This window comes from Peromyscus maniculatus, chromosome 18, assembly GCF_049852395.1.
Source record: "Peromyscus maniculatus bairdii isolate BWxNUB_F1_BW_parent chromosome 18, HU_Pman_BW_mat_3.1, whole genome shotgun sequence".
NCBI lineage: Eukaryota > Metazoa > Chordata > Mammalia > Rodentia > Cricetidae > Peromyscus > Peromyscus maniculatus.
In genome coordinates, this window is record NC_134869.1 from 47,031,312 (window position 1) to 47,053,026 (window position 21,715).

The following is a 21,715-nucleotide window of genomic DNA, read 5'->3' on the forward strand; positions in this document are numbered from 1 at the left end:
AGGGTGTTTGTTTTTTTTTTTTCTCCTCTGTATAATTCTCACACTATGTATCCAACCCAAATACTTAGCGATGATTTGTTCTCTTTGGATTTAGTTGGGATGTGGTAGGTAGACACAAAAACATATTAGCTTTCTAAGATTAATGGCTATATTTTTCTTTTGGGAACTTGGAGACCTAAACTAAAATGTTTCCTCTCTGATCCCCACTATCTGAGGCTGTAGCTAATGTAATTGCTTCCAAGGGGGAAATATTGCTTATGTTTTTTGACTGGCTGTCACAATGTTCTCGGCTAATCCCCCACAAAATGCCCAGCTCAATATAATTGTAAGAATTCAGGGCAGTGTCTTTCGAAGACAGCTAGAGCAATAAACTTATTTGTCTCTCTGTGAAGGACTGTTAATTCCCACAGCACAAAAGTTTGTTCAGATGACTGACAATGGGCTCTGATTTCTAGATATCTGGTTCCTGAGATAAAGGTGCAGTAGATGACTTGGGTGTCCTTGTGTCATCTCAAGGAAATGGAGTGACACCATTCTCCACTTAGCTGCTCTTGAGAGCAGGATTTATTGCATTAGTATATTCCTGCTGCTATTTATTGAGATGATGATTCCGTAGTGCACATCTGTCTATTTTGAAATGGCCTGTTCACAATTCTCTTCCTTACAGTCTGTTATATGCACACTTTCCAACTCTGTATTTCTCCTTGTCTCCAAGAATGCGTGGAAACATTTATACTTCCGAATGTTTTGCCTGCAACATTCTTCCCCCTTGATATCTCCCTGCTAAAAATGTGAAGTTTATGCCCAAAGGCCTTATTTACACATATAATCCCTCCTCAGCACTTCCTACGCCTCTCTCTTCCTTTATATGGTCTCCATAGCATTTACCCCATAAAACATACCATTTTATTTCCTTTTCTTTTTATCTAGTTTCCTACTTCAGAGATAAAAGCTCCATAAGACAAAGATTTTTATCTTTTTTATGGACTACTATATTCTCTGCCTTGATGCAGGTACTCAAAAAATACTGAGTAAACAAACGACTTTTCCATCACAAACAGCCAATATAAAATATTTCCACAAGATGACAATGGACTCAATGAGTCCAGGAGTACTTATTTCCACAGATGCAATGTTTTTTTAATCAGAGAAAAGAGGAAGTTCTGATAAATAAGAAACTTTGATGACTACTGGATCAGCATAGGCTCTTCAGAACTATAAATCAGCAAAAAAAAAAGGGGGGGAGTTAAATTTCAATGTGGTAGACAATCTGGACAGCAATTGCTCTGGCCACCGAAAGGAATACGTTGGGTGGAAAATTATCCATTGGGGCACCTCTTGGCCCTCCCATCCCCAGCTATATTCATCAGTTAGTGGGGGAGGGGAAAGCACATGGTAAGCAGGGGTCAGAATCCTCAGTGAAACATCAAGCAAACATCCCAGACAAGAGTAAGTGCTGTTGGAAGGAGATGGAGATCGGGACTGGACTGGTGGTACAATTTATAATCTCCTATCCATCTCTAAATCCCAAGACACATGACCCAACGATGGCCAACATGGCAAGGTATACCCAAGGTAAAATGGTGGCACATATTTCAGGGGTAAAAAGCAGGCACCTAATTAGACATGAGGCTCATTCAATAGGAGGGAATTTATGCCTGGCATTGTAAATTTAGCCAACTACCTGTGGCTGGTGAGATCATGGACTCTTATTGCCATAGTCCTAAACCGGCACAATGCCCAGCTACATCCTAAATATTATCCTTATATCCACAGATATGTTTGCGCTTACCCCTGTTCAAAGAAGACTCATTTTGCAGCAAAGACCATCAGAGAATCCACAAATGGCTAAAATACGTAAGATGAATTGCTAAATATTCTTATTAATAAAAAACCCAGAGCCAGATATGAGGGTGAAAACTGAAAGATCAGAGCCAGAGCCAACTTCACCTTAACCAACTCCTCGGTCTCCAGAGAGAGCTACTTCCTGTATACTCACGCCTATATACCCTTCTGTGCCCTGCCATCTTACTTCCTCTCTCCGCCCTGCTACATCACTTCCTCTTTCTGCCCAGCTCTATCACTTCCTATCTGTCTGTACAGACCTCCAGACCTCTATGGTTAACTAGCACTGGGATTAAGGGCATGTGCCACCATGTCTGGCTCTGTTCCCAGTGTGGCCTTGAACTCACAGAGATTCAGATGAATCTCTGCCTCCTGAATGCTAGGATTAAAGGCGTGTGCTACTTCTGCCTGACTTCTCTATTTAATATAGTGACTGGATTTTCCTCTGATCCCCAGATAAACTTTATTGGGGTGCACGAATAAAATATCACCACAAAAATGCAGAGAACAATTGACTATAGCATGCCAATCCCCAGCTGATACATCTACAACACAATTCCTTCACTTCAGCCACAGTAATCAAGATGGAAGAGGGGAGCAAACAGATTCTAAGTACTCAAGGACTAGTAAGTCAGCTGTGAGAAGTATCTTCTGGACATGAGAGGGAAGCTATATCCATGAAGTCTCAATCATCTTGGTGCTTTAACAAGACATTCATAATAAAAACACTACAGGCATGAGGATAGAAATAGAAAGAATTTCACAAGGACGCACCACTAGATTAAGAACTACAGGCAACCAATGGCTGTTGAAAGAGGGAGAACGGTCTTCTCCAGGGACATACTCAGTAGGGTGTGTGTATGTGTGGGTGTACAAACCAACAACAACAACAATTTGAGAGGAAGTTAGGAGGGTTGGAAAAGGGAAAGGGATGGGTGGAAATGATGTAAACACAGAACTCATATAAAATGCTCAAAAAACTAAAGCATTCCCAAAGCTGTAGAGTAAATATATATACACCCTCCTCCTGAAGAGGACTAAATGGATAATTTATTTCACAAAACAAGTTAGAAAATCCTATGGAATGGAAAACAGAAATGAAGAGTGAGAACATAAAGACATTAAATTGCAAGAAAATTCTCAGGAAAAACAATTTCAGAGGCATGTAATAGATGAAACTAAGGAATAACCCAGACACAATAAAATATAAAAACGAATGGTTTTGAAAGATTTGAATAATACTCTAAAGTGTGGTATGGAAAGACCTGAAAAGTAGAAATGTTGCATAAAAACTGAACTATACAGCGGACACTGTTGTATATAACATCTGACTAGAATTCTAGCTGAGTGGTAGGGGGACAGCACCTAGTTTGTGTTCATGAGAATATTAATCCATAGACTCAAGAAGCCAGACAAACAAACCGAGTAGTGAAGAATTTCAGCTCCAGATACATCATGACGATATGGAACAGGACTGTCAGATTTGAATCCCACTGGCATTGACTAATCAGATTCTGATCGATAAAAGTGGTTATGCCATAGTACCCATCTCATCCACGGTTACAAAGATTAGATGAGCTAGTATCTAGCTAGAACGTTCTTCAGTGCTGCTGGATTACGTGAAATGTTTTTATCCTGAGCATTCACCAAAGTGTTAGGAACCTGAGACTGTTTCTTTTTGTAATTGAATCAGCATGACTTGACTGAACTCCATCAAGCCACATGTCCATGTATGAAGAGGAGACACTACATTGGAGTGACAGAGAGCAGGGGATGCTTTAGATGCAAGAAAGAAACAACCATTGTGCTCTCAGTCTGCAAAGAGAAAATTTTGTGCTTCTTCATGGAGCCCAGATTGGAAAGGATCCTAGGTTCTCACCCTATTATCTAGAATGCAAATACCATCATTCCAGGGCAGACACACCAAATGCCTTTCTCTAAGGTCTTGGCTTTATAATAGTAGATAGCCCCTGAGTATTCCTGGCCTAACTGAGGAAGATAATTCAACTGTAAACATGTAGCGCTTACCAAACAGTTAGCTATGGAAATGCCAGATCACCTATGACAGGTGAAGCCCGTGATAGGGCAGCCTGGGAATTTTATCGAAGCATTTTGAAAACCCAGTGAGGGTCTAATGCCCTTTTTTACAAAGGTGACTGTCACAGAACAGGTGGAAATGGATTATCTGCCACATAGAAAAAGTACATTTATACTACTAAAATAACAAATATACAGGCAGAATAATATTAATATATATATATATATATATATATATATATATCTTACATAATAAAATACATAATTGCATGAAAAGAATAATAAAGGGGAAATTGGTCCTTTGAAAACTAATACATTGACCAACATCTGGACAAAATAATTTTAACAAGTGAGAAACATTCATGAAAGAAGAAGAAACACAGAGAGCAGAGGACAAAGGATAAGAAGAAAATATTCAGAGCAACTTTATCAGTGCTGTTAGATGGGGAAACCATTCAGCATTATATGGCCAAGCTGACCCCATGAATGTTCTGTGAGCCAGCACTTTGCTCCTAGTAATGTTACCTCCAGAGAAACTTGCACATGTGCACTGAAAAGCAGTGTACAACAACACTCCTAGAACCACTGTTCAGAACAGGAGAGAAATAGAATGCAAAATGTCTATGTACAAGAGAATGAGTATGTTTGTAGTAACTTCATGCAACATGGATCAACTGTGGAAAATCGATGTGTTATACTTTATAACATACCTTACAAGAACTGTTGGAAGAAATTAGCAAAATTGCAATTAAATACTTACGATATAATACTGGGCACACAAATTCAAGAACTACCCAAGCTAAGGAAATTGCTTTTAGAAATGTGCATTCATGCTCATATAAAGGGGTTATTGTTAAATATAAAGGAATTCTAAAAGGAACATTTAGAACAATGATTTTGCTAGTACACTAAGGAAGGCAGAGTGGGATGAAGTCAGTCTACAGACACAGTTGGTTCAAGAGCCTTAGAAGGGGTATACTTCCCAACGTGTTGTTGAGAACATTGTGTTCATTCTTATGATCATGTGCTGTACAATCAGTATTTACATTGCCCTTATAATTTTGTGTGTGAAATAACTCGAGACAAAAAGAATAAGTAGGGAGAAGAAGGAAAGGAAGAAGGAGAGAGAAAGGAGCCAAAGAAAGAGGGGAATTGTTCATAAATTCTTTATGCAAATTAGTGGCAAGTTCAGAATGAAACAGAGAACAACCTAGACTCTCTTGTGTGCGACGGATTGCATTTGGCAGTTTACATTTTCTTATACAATGCGGTGTTTTATATGGTGAGACTGGAGTAATGTCTCCTCAATTAAAAGTGCTTGCTGCTCTTCCAGAGGACCTGAGTTCAGTTCCCAGCAAGTACCTTAGGCAACTCACAACCACCCGTAACTCCAGCTCCAAGGTTTCAGAGGCTCTCTTCTGGACTACATAGGCACCTCCACTCACAGATATGCACATATTCACATAATTTAGATAAATAAAATATTTAAATATCTTTTAAATTTATAAATAAATAAAGAAAGAAAAAAATTAAAAATATCATGTTAACATGCTATAAGAAGAGCTAATAGCGTTGATATTAACACTGTACAGCATGACTTAAGAGTTCTTAAAGGTAGTTTAATGGTGGTATGCAATTCATACTGATTATAGATGAAATGTGACCAGCTCCCTCACTCTCCTGCAACTGGGATGTCCTGGTGACAATCAACTGTAACATGGAACAGTGATTAAGTTGCCCTTGTCAGAGTTCTGTATCACGGCAACAGTAAAAGAACCCAAGATAACAATTATTAAAGAGGATTAAAGGATTGATTGACAGGTCCATGGGCTACTCTAAAGACAAAAAGAAAAATGTACATTTATAAGCACACATGCATCTATAGCTCAAAACAGAATTACAAAAACAAACAAACAAACAAAAAAAGTCTCCACAAAACTCTCCTTCACATAGTCTCATTTATTGGTTTTAAATGCAGGGGGTGGGGTTTGTTACATAGACATCAATTCTCACACCACACATTTCTTCTCTCCATGTTAATGCTCCATTTAATGCTAATTAAATGCACATGTGTAAATAATGTAAGTGTTAGAGAATCCAAGGCACTCTTGATTCCTCTTTCACCCCAAAAGAGAATAAGGAAGGAAATTGCTAGCCTTCATGGTGGACAGAGAATTGAATAGCAAAACCATATTTCACAGAAAAATCTAAATTGACTTCTCCGGTTATGAATACTTGATTATGGTAGATATAATGCAGAAATAGCCCCATTTAAACTCATTTGGAAAAGGCAGCCATTCATTATGCTGGGTCTAATGGCTAGAAACGAGAAAAGGGAGTCATTTTGAGCTGACAGCACATACATATAGACAAATATTCTCACTTTTCTGGGGAAGAACAGAACCTACTGAGAGTTATGGTAGAAATGGTGTCCAGATGATGGGCAGAGAGGCACAGTGCCAAAAAAAAGACACAGTCTACAAAAAATCTAAAGGAAAACTTTGCATGTACTGTGTATATATGATTAATATATGCATCACGAAAAATGTTTTCTTTATGACTATAAGGGCAGTCTGAAATTCATCTTTATTACACACCAAGTCAACATTTTAACATCACCATCTTTAAAAATAGAGGGAAGATAGAGGTAGATTTTTACATTCACTGGACAATATTTGCAGAATTGGCCGTAATCCTGAAAACACCATGTTTCTCCTTTCAAAGTCATCTTGAAGACAGCTCTCTGCATTTTTACTTAAAGAAAATTGCTAGGGGGAACCCATACCTAATAAAATTGAACAGACCAGTGAAGACAGAATGTCACAATCTGTTTAAAGGAACCATTTCACACCAACAGTGGGGGACGCAGCAGAGCTTACCTTTGTGATGGTTTGCACTGGAGACAGCCTTCCCCCACAAGGTCACTAGAAAAATGATTATCAGCAGCTTTCCTTTTGTTGCCTTCTGTAAGTATCTCTTACTCATCCTGCAATACAAAAGCGATACAGTTCCTAAGAACATTACATCATTGCATTTCCGTAATTGTACTGTGTTCAAGTCTTTCATGATCCCTTGACATAATTATCCCCAGGGAGATGAATTTCTCACACTGAAGGTTCTGTTTATATAAACTATGTTTGTTTGGTTGTTATGGTTCTTTGTAGTTGCTGTTGTTTTTGTTGTTGTTGTTGTTGTTGTTTGTAACAGGGTCATACTACGTAGCCGGGGCTGGTTTTGAACTCATAAACTTCCTACCTCAGGTTCCCAAATATGAATGAGGATTACATATATGAGGTACCATGCCCAACTATATATGAACTGTGAATAGAGAGCAGAAGTTTTCCAAACAAAGTATTTTGATATGACTCAAGCATTAAGCAGCATCTTGTTGTCATTTCCTTGTTCATATAAACATAATGTAATTTATTAAGAAAATTCAAGTCACAGTCATTCAAATAACATTGTTTACTTTTCCCTCTCAAGATTCTTTGCTCAATTCCAGACTTCTAAGCATGTTCTATGGCATATGCACACCCATACACATACACACACAAAGTAATAAATAAATGTTAATTGCTTAGATAAATTCTGCTCATAATAAAGTCATTTAAACTTTACCATTTGAGGTGGGATTTTTAAAAATAATCCAGTAGTATAACTTTCTTACTGCCAGATAATCTTGCCAAACTAATGGGTAACTAAACTCTGCAGTGGGAAACTCAGTGTTCAACTCATTGTACTTTACCAGAAGTAGAAGAAAAATGAAAAATCAGAATTTCAAAAATATCAACATTTTCAAAATGAAATCATATGACTAAGAAAAAAAGAGATAACTGTAGCATGAATCTTTTTTTTTTTTTTTTTTTTTTTTGGTTTTTCGAGACAAGGTTTTTCTGTGTAGCTTTGCGCCTTTCCTGGAACTCGCTTTGGAGACCAGGCTGGCCTCGAACTCACAGAGATCCGCCTGCCTCTGCCTCCCGAGTGCTGGGATTAAAGGCGTGCGCCACCAATGCCCGGCCTGTAACATGAATCTTAAAAGTTCTTATCAATAAAAGCAAATCTGGAGCCAGGTATTGGGATGAATGCTGGAAGATCCGAGAAGCAGAACAAGCCACAGTTTCCTCACCTCGACATTTCCTCAGCTGATCCTGTTTCCTCAGACTGGAAGCCTCTGAGTTCTCATCCAAATGGATCTCAGCCTAACTGCTGCTCAAAACCCTAAAAGCTTAACCAGCCAAATGCTTCTAGTTTCTAGTTCTCATGCCTTATATATTTTTCTGCCTTCTGTCATCACTTCCTGGGATTAAAGGCTTGATGCAGCATGTGCTTTAATATGGATATGTGTTAATATTTCTTATTTGGGGATTAAAGGCGAGTGTCACCATGCCTGTCCATTTCCAATGTGGCCTTGAACTCACAGAGATCCAGAGGGATTTCTGCCTCTGAAATGCTAGGATTAAAGGTGTGAGTGCCACCATTTTCTAGCTATCTAGTGGCTGTTTCATGCCCTGACCCCAGATAAGTTCATTAGGGTGCACAATATTTTGGGGAACACAATACCACCACAGATAACTACTTCCTTATCGAAAACGTTTAGCATCTACTTTGTCAAGCACCTTATACATTATTTCTCTTGTTCTCAAGAGTATAATGCCTACCCTCATTTTGCAGCTGATACAACTTAGAAATTTTCTTCAGGTCACGTTTGATGACAGAGCAAATATTCAAGCCTAGAATGACATAATTCTAAAATCCTTATGTAAGCTACGACAATGGTGAGGGGAAAGTGGAGCCAAAGGGAATAGCTTGCATGTGGGTGTATTTACAGGGAAGGACAACATCCACCTCTGTCCCAGGACCTTTCAAATTTAGAGCCTATGTTTAACTCAGCCTTTGCTGAGTCTACAGACCCTGGTCCTGCTTTGTTTGCTTCTGGCAGTGTTCTGTACTCCTTTGTGTTCTTGTCTGACTCTTCTTCCCCTTGAGGTCACTGAATTACTCTTTTGTCAGAGCTTGACCTCCAAAACAATCTGTCTTCTAACCCATGACCCGGGGTAGCAAACAAATCTGAGTAGACAATTCAGAGCATTCTTTTACATGGAGAAAACAGCTTGATGTAGCATGTGCTTTAATATGGATATGTGTTAATATTTCTTATTTTGGGAAAATATACACATTATATGGTATAAAGGAAAGCTCAAAGGTTTAAAAACATCACTCCCCAAGTCTCAGGGTTCAAATTCATGCTCTCTGGGTTCCTGATTAGGAAGGACTGTAATGGTTGATGCTGTCATCTTGGTAGTTACCTAGGAGACATGTCACTGACTTGACTATGAGGGCTTACCTAGATTAAACTAATTGAGGAGCCAAGATTTATCTTAACTTTAGATGGCAACATTTCATCAGCTGGGATCATGGCCTTCAAAAGAAGAAAGTGAACTGACCAAGAGAATTCATCACTCTCTGTTTCCTGACCAAAGGAACAATGTGACCAGAAGCTCCAGGCTCCTGGTGCCATGAGTTCCCCTCCAACATGGACTGCACCCCTGAATGGTGAGTCTAAATGAACCCTTTGTCCCTTACAATGCTTTTAACAGATATTATTGGCCCGGCAACTAGACAAATTAAATAATACAGTGACCCTTACACAACTTACTTTGTTTGGATCCATAGCTTTCAAGCTTCTCAAGTAACTGTTGTGGGACTCTAAGTCTCTTCTACTGTAGTACATATTTATGTGAAACGTGTGCCCCACCTGTCACATGTCAAAGACAATGGTCAAAGGGAAAAACGTTTGAACATTTAAATTTCCTTGCTGGCTCCTGTTTATTGGCTATATAAGTTTGAATACATTACTTAGTAACTATATTTTCATTGGTGGTGTGATATGGGCTTTAATAAGATTGCTCATAAAAATAATAATTGGTATGAAGACTAACTGAAAGAGGTCATGTAATATTTGGTACCTCACAACATACATTAAATGTTAACAAGTATTTGATCATCTATTCGGCTGACATTTCACTTCTCCTACCTGTGATCTCCAAAGCGCCAGCTCCACACAATGCTAATTCAGCATTAGCAAAAGACAACCTGGGTAAACATATTTATAAAATTCCAGATTCAACAAATTTAAGAAGTTTACTATTGAATAAAGTTTTTTTTAAGAGGAATATCATTAAATAAGCCTCCTTAGAAGCATTTTCCACAACTATCTTTTTACAGAGTAGCATGGGAGCACAGACTACTAGTATCACTGGAAAATCTTTTAGAAAAATTCTGAGTTATAATAATAATCTGGCTTAATACTCTCTCAGTAAACAAATGATCACTTTTATTCTTTAATTACATTATTTTTGTTTCATTCAGCTCTCTTGGTTTTTGATTGAAATTCTCTTCTTGGTTTCGTTTGTTTTTTCAACTATTGTGCCTCCCCTTCTACATCCAACCCCACAACTTCATAGCACTGCTCATCATGTAACATAATAGAGAACAAAATCCATCTGACAGGAGGAGATGCTTAGCATAATTCTTGATAATAGCTTTGCTGAAACAAATGGCCTCTGCTACAAGGTCAACGGCCCATCATTTTTCCATCCCATTGTGCACCCACCAAATGAGGCAGCAGAAGAGACAATGGTGACTAGGCATATGGGAAGAGAATCACCCACAAAGTCACCAAGCTGTCAGAGGAAAGTGAGAGAGAAGAATGCAGGTCAACATCTAGAAGTCTGTAACAATACTATTTTCTCCTTCTCATACCATCAATATTTCTGTCCAGTCTATCAATCATATCCCATTGATATCTCTAAAATCACACACCTCACCTACTTTACTATGATAAAACAAGGCAGACCACCAAAATTTCTCACTGGCCATAGCATGCTAGCCATATTTCCTACCATACAGCACTCCTCACACATGGTGAATTGTATATCTGACCTTCCCAAATTTCCTACCCCTGCACACACAATGTTTAAAGTGTGTATCTGACCTTTCCCTGTAATATTTGCAATATTCAATATTTGGTTAATTATCATCAACTAAACATAATCCAACCTCTATGCCTTAGCAAAGCAAGTAGCTGTGATGAGATCCCCTCGCTTAAAAGCTTCATGTGATTCTCCAGTCTCAAAAAAAAAAAAAGCCATAGTTCTTATCAGAGGGTTTCTATCCCCAATCTTATGCTCTTCCTCTTCATCTCTGTATCCACACATACTCATAGCCCAAATGTTAACGCGACAAAATTTTCTAAGGGGCCTCCACCAAAATCTTACTTCCTGTCAGCTGAAACCTACCCTTTCCAAATCCCCAGATGACTAACTTGTATTTCCTGGTCATCCTGAAGTTCAGAATTCCTCCTATAGGATGATTTATTCAAGAACGTGCTGAATGTCCTTTTGCAACAATGGCCATCCACTATACTGCATGATGATCCATTTGTTTACCTCAGTCCAATCTAGTATGAAAATTCTCTGTATAGAGACAGTGACTCATAGAATGTGCACGGTGTGATCCAGTTTCCAGTTTAATAACTGGTAAGTGCATATTTGTTGAATATTGAAAGAACATTTTAGTCAAATATGTCCTGCAGTTTTTAACACATGAGGAAGAAAGGGTATGCCAGTTATCTCTTTAGCACCTAATTAGGGGGTGACAAAGAGGAACAGGGGGAGAAGAGACAGAGAAATGGGGGAAAGAGTAACTGAAAAGAAGGAAAGGAGTGAGAACTCAACTCTCCAGCTTTCTTCTGACTTTAAATAATAATCAAATTTGAGCAAAATGGTGTCATGGAGTGATTGATAATTTCTGACAAAGGGACCAAGCAAAGGGGCAAGCTGAGAGGTACATTTCTTCTCACCCTTGTACAAGAGCAGAGGAGGAAAAAGCCCTCTTTACTATTTTCTACCCACCAGATTTCACGTCCAAGTTTTCTGCCACAGATTAGAAATGTCACATTCATCTGGAAAAACAGTAAAATTTCAGTGAATTGCCAACCACAAAAACCAAGGCAACAGAAACTGCAAGCTCGTGGATAAATGCACACAGAAGATGAAACCTTGAAATGACTGCCCGGGCAGCAGCAGCAGCTTATAGAGAACACAGGGGATGTGGGATAATTGAGAAATGGTAACCTTGGCGATGAAGGATGCTGAAGTGAAAAGTTGTCAAACTGGAGGGCTGAAAAAATCCCCTGGACTGTCCCTCACTCTTCCTCTCTGTGCTACCTGTTTCAGTTAGGTCACTGGGAATTAGACTTCTGGATATGTGTTACAGCCCCTCCATTCCTTCCCATAAGAAAAATACATGGCTTGTAAACAAGGGAGAGTTTAAAATTTGCTATGAGAAAACTTAATTCCTCATGAAAACAGAAAGTAAGCTTAACTAGTCAACAAAAGATAGTGAGGTAAAAAATGAAGGACAGTGTAGGAGTGGAATGTGGGACCTAGGGTCCACCATCCAACCCCATCTTGGCTGTAGATATTTCTGTGGAAAAAAAACATCACCTATGACAAAATATTTTAAAAGTCTAATTATGACATTTCTTTACACTGACCCACTGAACAATGACAGAGACTATGACAAGCAAACCTGCCTGCCATGGCAACATGTCTTTTAGGGTAGACTGCTTCAATTGATCAGACAGGTGCCTCCTTCTAGAGACCAGAATGGTCTTTATGAAATGTCAATCATGTTATACCACCACAGCATCCTTTGCTTTAAAAATCTTGAACTTACCCACCTCGGAGGAGGGAGAGTCACAACCAAGTTTCCTCCTGAAGAAGAAAAGCCCTACCATCTCTTTACTCAACCTCTCTAACTTGGATACGATTGCTGAACTTATTATATTTGGCTTCTCTGACTTCTGGGATCCAGGCGATCACCTTCAGGCTCTTTCTTCCAATCCCATGTATGTTTTGTACTATTCCAATCTGAAATAATCTCATTTGTTTCTCTACACATTGTTTACATGTGTATTTCCTTCTCTTCCTGTTAAAATATAACTGGCTTGAAGGCAGAAATTCTCCCTACGAGTCATTGCTTGAGCAACTAGAACGTCATATGGACCAGGGATGTCAAGATAACTTTAGTGAATGAATGGTGTTCGTTTTAATCAGAATAAGAGAATTGACTCTTTTGTTGTGAAGACATTTCGCTACATCTGTTAACTTAATGAACAAATTTCCACTACATACACTAACTAGGAATGGTGACCATAAAAATAGTATATATGCTGGTGGATGATAAAAGGTGAAGCACAAAGAGGAAATAGGGGATGAAGAGGTGGAAATAGACCAGCTTTCTCTCTCAACAAACATGCTGATATCTAGCGCAAATCCTCTTTCAGTACTGAAATGCATATACGCATATATATTATATACATTTGGCATATACAAGAAGATATAGACAGATAAAAGAGAGACAGATGATAGATATTAAATAGATATAGATGGATATTAAAGTACAAGGCAGAATGGAGAAATGGCTCAGTGATTTATTAATGTGCTTTCTCTTCTTACAAAGGACGAAAGTCCAAGTCACAGCACTCACATTGGACAGCTCACAATAACCTATGACTCCAGCTCCAGGGGATCCAATGCCTTCTTCTGTCCGCCACAAACAACTATACTCACATGTACATGCTCCCATGCAGATTCAGATACATACAACACATAATCACAACAAAAGAAAATCTCAGATATAGTTTAAAAAGTACAAGGGTGTGCTTTATGTTGAATGTATAAGAATATATAACAAATTCAGAAATAATTTTAATTCTATCAGCTTTATTACATTGTATATCATCCAGAAGTAGGGTTGTCTATTTTAATCATTTTTCTATTGCTATTAATTTTTTCAATCAATGTCATATATCCATCATCACACTGTAGTATTTGAAACCATTCTATCAAACATATTGAATTGAAACAGGCGTTTTAAATGCTCAGCATAGTTGCTATATTAATGTCTTATGATGAGTCTATCTTGTAGTTTGTTTATTTATTTCTTCACAATACTGCAATTTCAGTGGGCACAGGAAAACTATTGATTTACTCCTAGCAGCACATAGACAAAATTGTCAGATTTCTGTAATACCTTTGCCACCTACAGGTTGAAATGTAACGGCAAAGAAATATATTATCATTTAAATTATTTCTCCAGAAATATGCAATATTCTAAGATTCCAAGCTCTAATACTCAAACCAGACACAAAAACTCTAAGGAAAACAATGATGCAATCTAAGTACATGGGAGCATAAAGAAGACATTTGAAATGATCAAGGCTGAGCCACATTACTGTTCATCTGCTTTTACAACTGGTCTTCTCTTCTAGCTATAAGATGGGATTGCATCCATTTTCTCAGAAAAATGTCACTATAATAAATAGGAGATTGTGTGACATTTGAACTGAAAAGAATATATGTGAGGTGTTACCACTTCTTCAAAGGTCTGCCCCTCTGAGAGTAGGCATATAAGTCAGAAATACTTACTCAAATGTGGTTTTAGGCCCCAAGATAAAGTAGTTAAATGAATTTGTCAAGTTTACTTAATAACTTTGACTCTAGCAACCACATAATGTAATGCATGAACACTGATGTGTTGGTATAATGGCTATAAGTAATAAATACAACGGAGTGTAAAGCATCCAACACAAAGTGGGACACAGAGTTTTCAAGTCTGTAAGTGTTATCTGGAACCCCAAACCCTTGCTAGGAATCATCTAAAAATCAAAGTCACAGAGAAACAATTTTGAAAGCATGTAGGCCTTAATCCCAGATGAAGACTTGAACTGTATTTTAGAAATTTATCCTAAATCTAAGGACTTACATGGCAGAATGTGAAACAATAGCTAAAAATTGAAGCAACCCAGAAAGGCATATTCTCAGATAGATTAGCAAAATAATACTCAGATTTCAGAGTTTAGTTATCAAATCTATAAATGGACAGTGTCTCAAGATCTTAAGTCTAGGACAATACTCCTTAAGGGAGAACTACACAAAGAAAATCATGCTCTGGAGATTTGGATATTATTACATATGCACTTAGAGTTTTCTATTGAAAATCCACTCGTTTGTTCAACATGTCATTCAGCTCTCACATTAGATCTTTGAACTAAACTCGTGATGTATTACAACCCCACATTATATATGAGAATCCAGAAGAGTAACTTTAAAATAGTGAATGAGTAGAAGAGGCAGCTCCTGGATCCAGATCTCCTGACTACTGCCTCCCTTCTTGGGTCAAGAGTGCTTGGACAATGTTCAACTGACTCCGATGAATCCTAATAGCATGAATTGCATTTTAGACAAGTGTGCACTAAGAAAAAAGGCTGAAATGAAGGACTTATTTTCAGTTACATAGAAAATGAACAAGAGATACTGAATAGACAGCACCCTATCCTCTTCTGTGCTCTCCGGAGCTAAAAAGAATCAGACCAGATCAAAGAGTGCACAATCTATCATTCATAAAACTGTACGTTCTGGAAAACTATGAGTTGTCACATTTGAACTAAGTACCTTGTTTCTACCAGACATCAGTATGCTGATATTAGTTGGACCTGATGGACCTTTTATTACAGAGTGACAACCTTGGGTGTCAGTTCCAACATGGAGGTATGCCAGTTTGTTATACTCTACCTGTTACAGAAATGCTCTTCCATTTCACAAGGTTTTAATTTTATCTTCTATGATATTTGGATCATAGTGTCTGCCTCAGTGAGCTGTTGGGGTATCAAATGAGCTCATTTATATAAAGCACTCATCTCATCCCCCCACCCCACCCCAGGATTCAACTACCTTTATTTTCTGCTAAAAATAAATATGTAAAGGGGGGCGGGATAAGGTGAAATAAAGTTAGATTGTACTAGAACAAACACTTGAAATTCTAGCCAGAGTTGAGACCAATAGTAAAGGGTCTACTGATGTTTGAAAGAAATAACTACAAGAAATCTAAATGAGCCCTAAATGAGTTGAGTATCAGTATTAGCTTCAAAAATGTATGAAAAAAAAATCTCCATAAAACAGACACCTGAAGCTGTCAGGTACACTGTCACACATGGGTGGGTGAGCCTAGAGAAAGGATTCTCTTCGTGCCTGGTGTGATATAGAGAGCAGCTTCTATTGCCAAGTGGTACCCACAGCTCATAGCTGGACTTAGTTAGCAGCGGAAGCAAACGGAGAACTTTGGAAACAAGGGCGCAGTCCAAAGCAAATCTCCTGATTTCCCCTCCACACTGGATACTGACTTGTCTGTTTAGATTTGCCTTTCATTCCACTTCCTTCTGTAGCCCAACTAGCTCTTCTGTCTTCAGCTCCTCATCCCTTTGCCTGACTTCCTCCAAATGCTGCATTTTCCAAGCTTCCGTTTCAACCATTCTCTTTTCATAATCTTGCTGCTCCTTGACTCTTTTCTAGGTGGTCAGCTGAAGGGACTTGAATTAGAGAAGCAGAAAGGTTCTCAGCAACTGGTGTTTTATTCTTTTCTCAGAACAAAGGGCTCCTGGAAGATGGCAGTGTATGTGCAAATGAAGTGTAAGCCTCTTCGTCCGGCTACAGCTTCCACATCTGGGCCTTCTGGACACATCTTTTATTAGTCTCCAGGAAGAAAGGCTCAACTCAAATCACATTCATTACCATTTTCTTTGGCAGGTTAATGGTGTTGAAATGGGGCAGACAGTGCCTTGACCTGGGATACCTCCCTTTCCTTATTCCTTTTATTTTTTCCCTTCTGTAACTGACTGTCTTTGTCTTCTATGAGAATCAGAGGAGAACGACACTTCCATATTTCTTGCCTCCAGGATGGAGGATTTCTAAGGCACCCTACGGTGTGGCACAGCTTAAGCTCTTCTCACTACTGGCCCATCCTCTTCCTCCTCTCTTTTGTTCTTCTCAGTGCAAAATCTGGTGACTTGGAGATCCAAGAACTTAGAAAGGCAGGGACTGGAGTAAAATTCAAAATTTTCATTCTCTGATTTCATCTTTGAATCTCACTCTCAACGTTCTTTTCTCAATTCCTAGATCAAAATCGACAGCTAAGGAGGTGGTTTCACAGCTAGTTTCTTCGGCAAGATGGCCCAATTTCAAGAATTCTGGGGTCAAGTTCCTGTGCTTTGAATGTATATGGTTGCAATTTCTTTTTTGTTTGTTTGTTTGTTTGTTTGTTGTTTTTCTTTTTTGTTTTTTTGAGACAGGTTTCTCTGTGTAGCTTTGCACCTTTGCTGGAATTCACTCTATAGCCCAGGCTGGCCTCGAACTCACAGAGATCCGCCTGCCTCTTCCTCCCTAGTGCTGAGATTAAAGGTGTGCGCCACCACTGCCCAGCCTAGTTGCAGTTTCTTTAACTCCCCAGATTCCTGTTCTGCTATACTTCTGCAGGTCGGGAGTCGGGGGGGGGGGGTGCGGGGAGGGGGACACGCCCTCAGGAGATCTTAGTCATAGACCTGGAGGGTAACAGGATAATCTCTTTCTTCTTAATCCTTAGATGATATGTATTAGAGGTTCATTTGTGGAAGGCTTCGACCTGCTGTATAAAGGGTATGCATATAGAATCTGCTTCTTCAAATGTTCTTTTCTTTTCTTTGGACAGGCTGAAAGGCTTATTAATAATACACCATTTAGTCACTCGTGCAGGAGATGGAGGATGTTTCACAGTGCACATAGGAAGTTCACTCCTTTATACTCTTCTGTTGTAGAATATTATTTTAAGATGCGTCACATTAATTTATGCTGTGGAATATTTGTTTAACGATGCAAAGGTGTATCGCATTCTATTATTTTGCATTTGTTTAACTCTGTGAAGCTGTGCTACTTTGCCTCCCTAAAACACCTTATGGTCTAATAAAGAACTGAACAGCCAAAAGGGAGGCAGGAGAAAGGATAGGCGGAGCTGGCCGGCAGAGAGAATAAATAGAAGGAGAAATCTGGGAGGATAGAAGAAGGAGCAAGAAAAGGAGGAGAGGAGGACATCAGGGGCCAGCCACACAGCCACACAGCCAACAACGTAGTAAGAAAGAAAGAAAAACAGACGAAAATAGCAAAAGGTAGAAGCCCAGAGGCAAAAGGTAGATGGGATAATTTAAGTAAGAAAAGCTGGCTAGAAAAAAAGCCAAGCTAAGGCCAGGCATTCCTAAGTATGAATAAGACTCTGTGTGTGATTTATTTGGGAGCAGGGTGGTGGGCCCCTCGAAAGAGCAAAGAACAAAGAATAAGGAGTGAAAAAACAACTACATTCTTCCTGGTCCTGAGGATGCTGTTTGACTTATTTCTCTTTGGGGAAGTGAAAGTCAGCTGCTTTGGTGACCTGGTTCACAGATTTCTTAACAGGTTGCCTTGATTCTGCAAGAGTTCCTGTTGGGACTAGTGCAGCATCCTTCCCATTCATGTCCTTGACTCTGTACCGAAATCAGTCCATCTCTGGAGAAAGATCATCTGATGGCTCCCTTCCTACTGTTTTCAGTTTTCCATATAACTTGCACATTAAGAAGGGTTTTTGTATGTTTTAATAATGGACAATAAATAAGAAGAACAATGAAAAAAAGGAATGAGCTTTTTGAACTCTTCATTCTCTTCCCCCAACTCTACTACCTTTTTTTCCCTTCTGAGACAGGGTTTCTCTGTGTAGTTTTGGTGTTTGTCTTGGATCTCGCTCTGTAGCCCAGGCTGGCCTCGAACTCACAGAGATCTGCCTGGCTCTGCCTCCCAAGTGCTGGGATTAAAGGCATGCACCACCACCGCCCGGCTCTCTACTACGTCTTATTATATCCTCACTCTTTTCTCTGACTCTTGGTCCAGGGAGCTTTTTTTAGAGTTCTCAGCCCTGCAGGCACCACACCAGGCACAGTGGATCTGCCCTTACACAGCATAGGTCTGCCTTTGGCTTTTTCTTTCACTCCTTCTGGAAGCACCTTAAGTAGTGCTTTCTGCCTTTTCTCCTTGCTGTAGTTTGACTTTTCTCTAGGAATTTTTGCCCTGAAAAAGCTCTCATATCGTAGTATTTCCAAGAAAACTATTCTCCAAATTGGCCTTCTCTTCAAACCGCAATTACGTATTTTCAGTATCTTCCTGGGTATCCAAAGATGAAAAATTGATGAAGTTTGTGGAGGCACCAAAGGACTAAGCACAGTTGTAACTTATGACATTGCTCCCACATAGTGCAGAAGAACAAGCTTTTACCAGTAATTGTAACACTATTCTCAATAGTTCACCTTCTACCCTTAATCCATCTCTCCATTCATCCTCCTACAGCCTTGACTCAGAACTACAATTACCCTTTCAATTCTCTTTTGAATTCTTGTAGTCTGGCAGATAGTTCTTATTCAAAACTGGCCTTGCCTCTCCCCTGCTCTTAATCCCAAATCTTGACATGGAGCAAGCAATCTATATATGTTAGGAATGGTACAGTCATTGAGAATACTTTAGATAAACTCCTTTATTCAGCAAAGAATATTTTATCTACTTATCTATTTCCATGGTAATATATCCATAAGACAAGTTAAACATATGCCCTTCATTCTTGCATGATCAGATGGTGTGTTTTATTCCTTTCCAGTGGCTCTAGGTAGTTGGAGGGCAGTCATCCATCAGATTTAAACTGCCTGTCTCTTTTCACTTCTGAATATTAACCCTAAGCTACACTACTTCTCTGCATTCTTGTTTTGTGTTCAACCCTTGCTCATTGATTTAAGAAACAGAACATGAGCTGTTGCTTCCAAAATGCAAGTCAGTTGCTTTCAATGGGACACAGATAAACAAAGATGGAGAAGTTATACTGTATGACCAAAAACTTCGATTTCATGGGAAACCAATATAGTAAGAAATGTATGACATAAAAAACCCATAAGTAAATCTCAGTCTGACTAAGCTTAAATTTTCAGTGTATGAGAACTATTCTTAAAATAATTCTGATTTAAATAATTTAATATAAAATACATGCTTACTGCCAAAATCTTGACAATGTTTTTAAAGGAAGATATGTCATTGAAGTCTAGATGCAACAAAACCCCATTTTATATTTAATCTCTTGCCCTACAAAAACATCAAGCAAAAAGGCTAACGATTAGAAAACTTCACATTTACCATGTGCCATATGCCACAATGATGCTACATGGAAATATGACTATAAACCAGTGGTTAAAAAAAAACAGGTAGCACTTCATGGACATACATTATCCACCAAGCATCCAATGATTCAGATATGACAATGTTTTACAGTTCTTAAGTTGAACATCATTAAAAAGAATAAGAAAATACCCCCACACACACTATAGGTATTCTTGCATAGATCACTAAATCAAAAACTTAACATTTAAATTGGTGATCATACATGGTAAAATCAGAAAGGTCTGCACATAAATCAAAGGTCCATATAAAGACTTCAATACAAAGTGTTTTATTTCATTTTAAAACAAAACATTTCTAGTTATTAAAGCAAAGAATTCATGGTAATGAAATAAGCCCTACACATTCTCCCCTCTGTTACTGCTGGGACTAGTTAAAAACTTTTATTCCTTGTGTTCCTGTTCTCTTAGAAAATGGAACCACAGAAAAACTTCACTCCACTACATTCCTTCATCTTAGCAAAGCAGTGAAAATGATGAAAAAATTCTTAGAGCCTGTTACCTCAGATAAAATGCATGATCCAACAAGGACCCTCATTTGCACTGTAGCTACAGCTAGGAATATGAATAATTATTCTCATTATTTAGTCATCCAGCATGGCCAATATCCATTGAACACCAACCAGTTAATAGCCCATATTCAACACATAAAAATACCTTTACCAATAAGTCACTCTAATACTAAACAATCCTCAACACAAAACCTCATCAGAGGTAAGTGAAAATGTAGACCTCTGAAGACTTAATTTATATATCCACCCCCTGAAAAGCATTCACATTAGCATATTTGAGCCTTACCATCAAAATTAAAATTAAATTGACATAGCATGAAGTCACCTTCAAAATATACATGCTTATATACATATAGACAGCTACCACTTTCAGCTTTAAACAGGACAAGCCTCTTTCTAGTGATCTGCGGTAAATGCAGAGACTTATGGCTATACAAAGTTTTGAGAATAAGTGATAGTTTTGTTCTCAGCCTTAAACAAGACATTTACACCATTCCCATGAAGGACCAGGGAACATTGCAGACATATAAGACCCAGAAGATAGGGAGACGAGCTACAAATGTCATCTTCTAGGCAATACACAGTCACTGCAATAATGAACTCACAGGAGCTGCCAGTGCCCGCACCGGGCCTGCACAAGAATGGGCCCATCAACAGCCAGGCATGAACAAGAGGGGCTCAGGAAACCCACCCCTCAGTGCTGAGATGTAGCAGGAATCTTAGAAGGTCTTATTAATAAAATCAAACCTGAGGCCAGTTATTGGGTTGAATGCTGGAAGATCAGAGAAGCAGAACAAGCCACAGCTAACCTCACTTCGCCAGTTCTTCAGCTGATATGGTTTCCTCAGACTGGAAACCTCTGAGTCCTCATCCAGAATGAGTCTCAGCTAAACTGTGCTGCTCAAAGCCTAAAAGCTTAACTAGCCAAAAGCTTCTAGTTCCTGGTTTTTAAACTTATATACCTTTCTGCTTTCTGACATCACTTCCTGGGATTAAAGGCTCACCTCCTGGGATTAAAGGTGTGAGTCACCATGCTTGGCTGTTTCCAGTGTGGCCTTAAACTCACAGAGATCCAGGGGGATCTCTGCCTCCCAAGTGATAGGATTAGAGGCATGTGTGCCACCATTTTCTGGCCTCTATATCTAGTGGCTGTTCTGTTCTCTGACCCCAGATAAGTTTATTAGGGTGCACAATATTCTGCGGA

The 21,715-nt window shown here is 38.8% G+C and overlaps 1 protein-coding gene across 5 annotated transcripts in view; it reads right to left on the reverse strand.

Moving 5' to 3' along the window:
• The window catches only part of Tafa2 (TAFA chemokine like family member 2), a 453,279-nt gene that overhangs the window by 130,266 nt on the left and 301,298 nt on the right, over positions 1-21,715 (reverse strand). For all 5 annotated transcript variants that reach the window (XR_013045599.1, XR_006065200.2, XM_015992224.3 and 2 more), the window contains exon 2: positions 6,762-6,868. Coding sequence is in view for 3 of the 5 variants with exons in the window: in XM_006973328.4 (XP_006973390.1) it covers positions 6,762-6,868 (107 nt within the window). In the remaining 2 variants the exon portion in view is untranslated. The remainder of the gene's footprint in view (positions 1-6,761; positions 6,869-21,715) is intronic.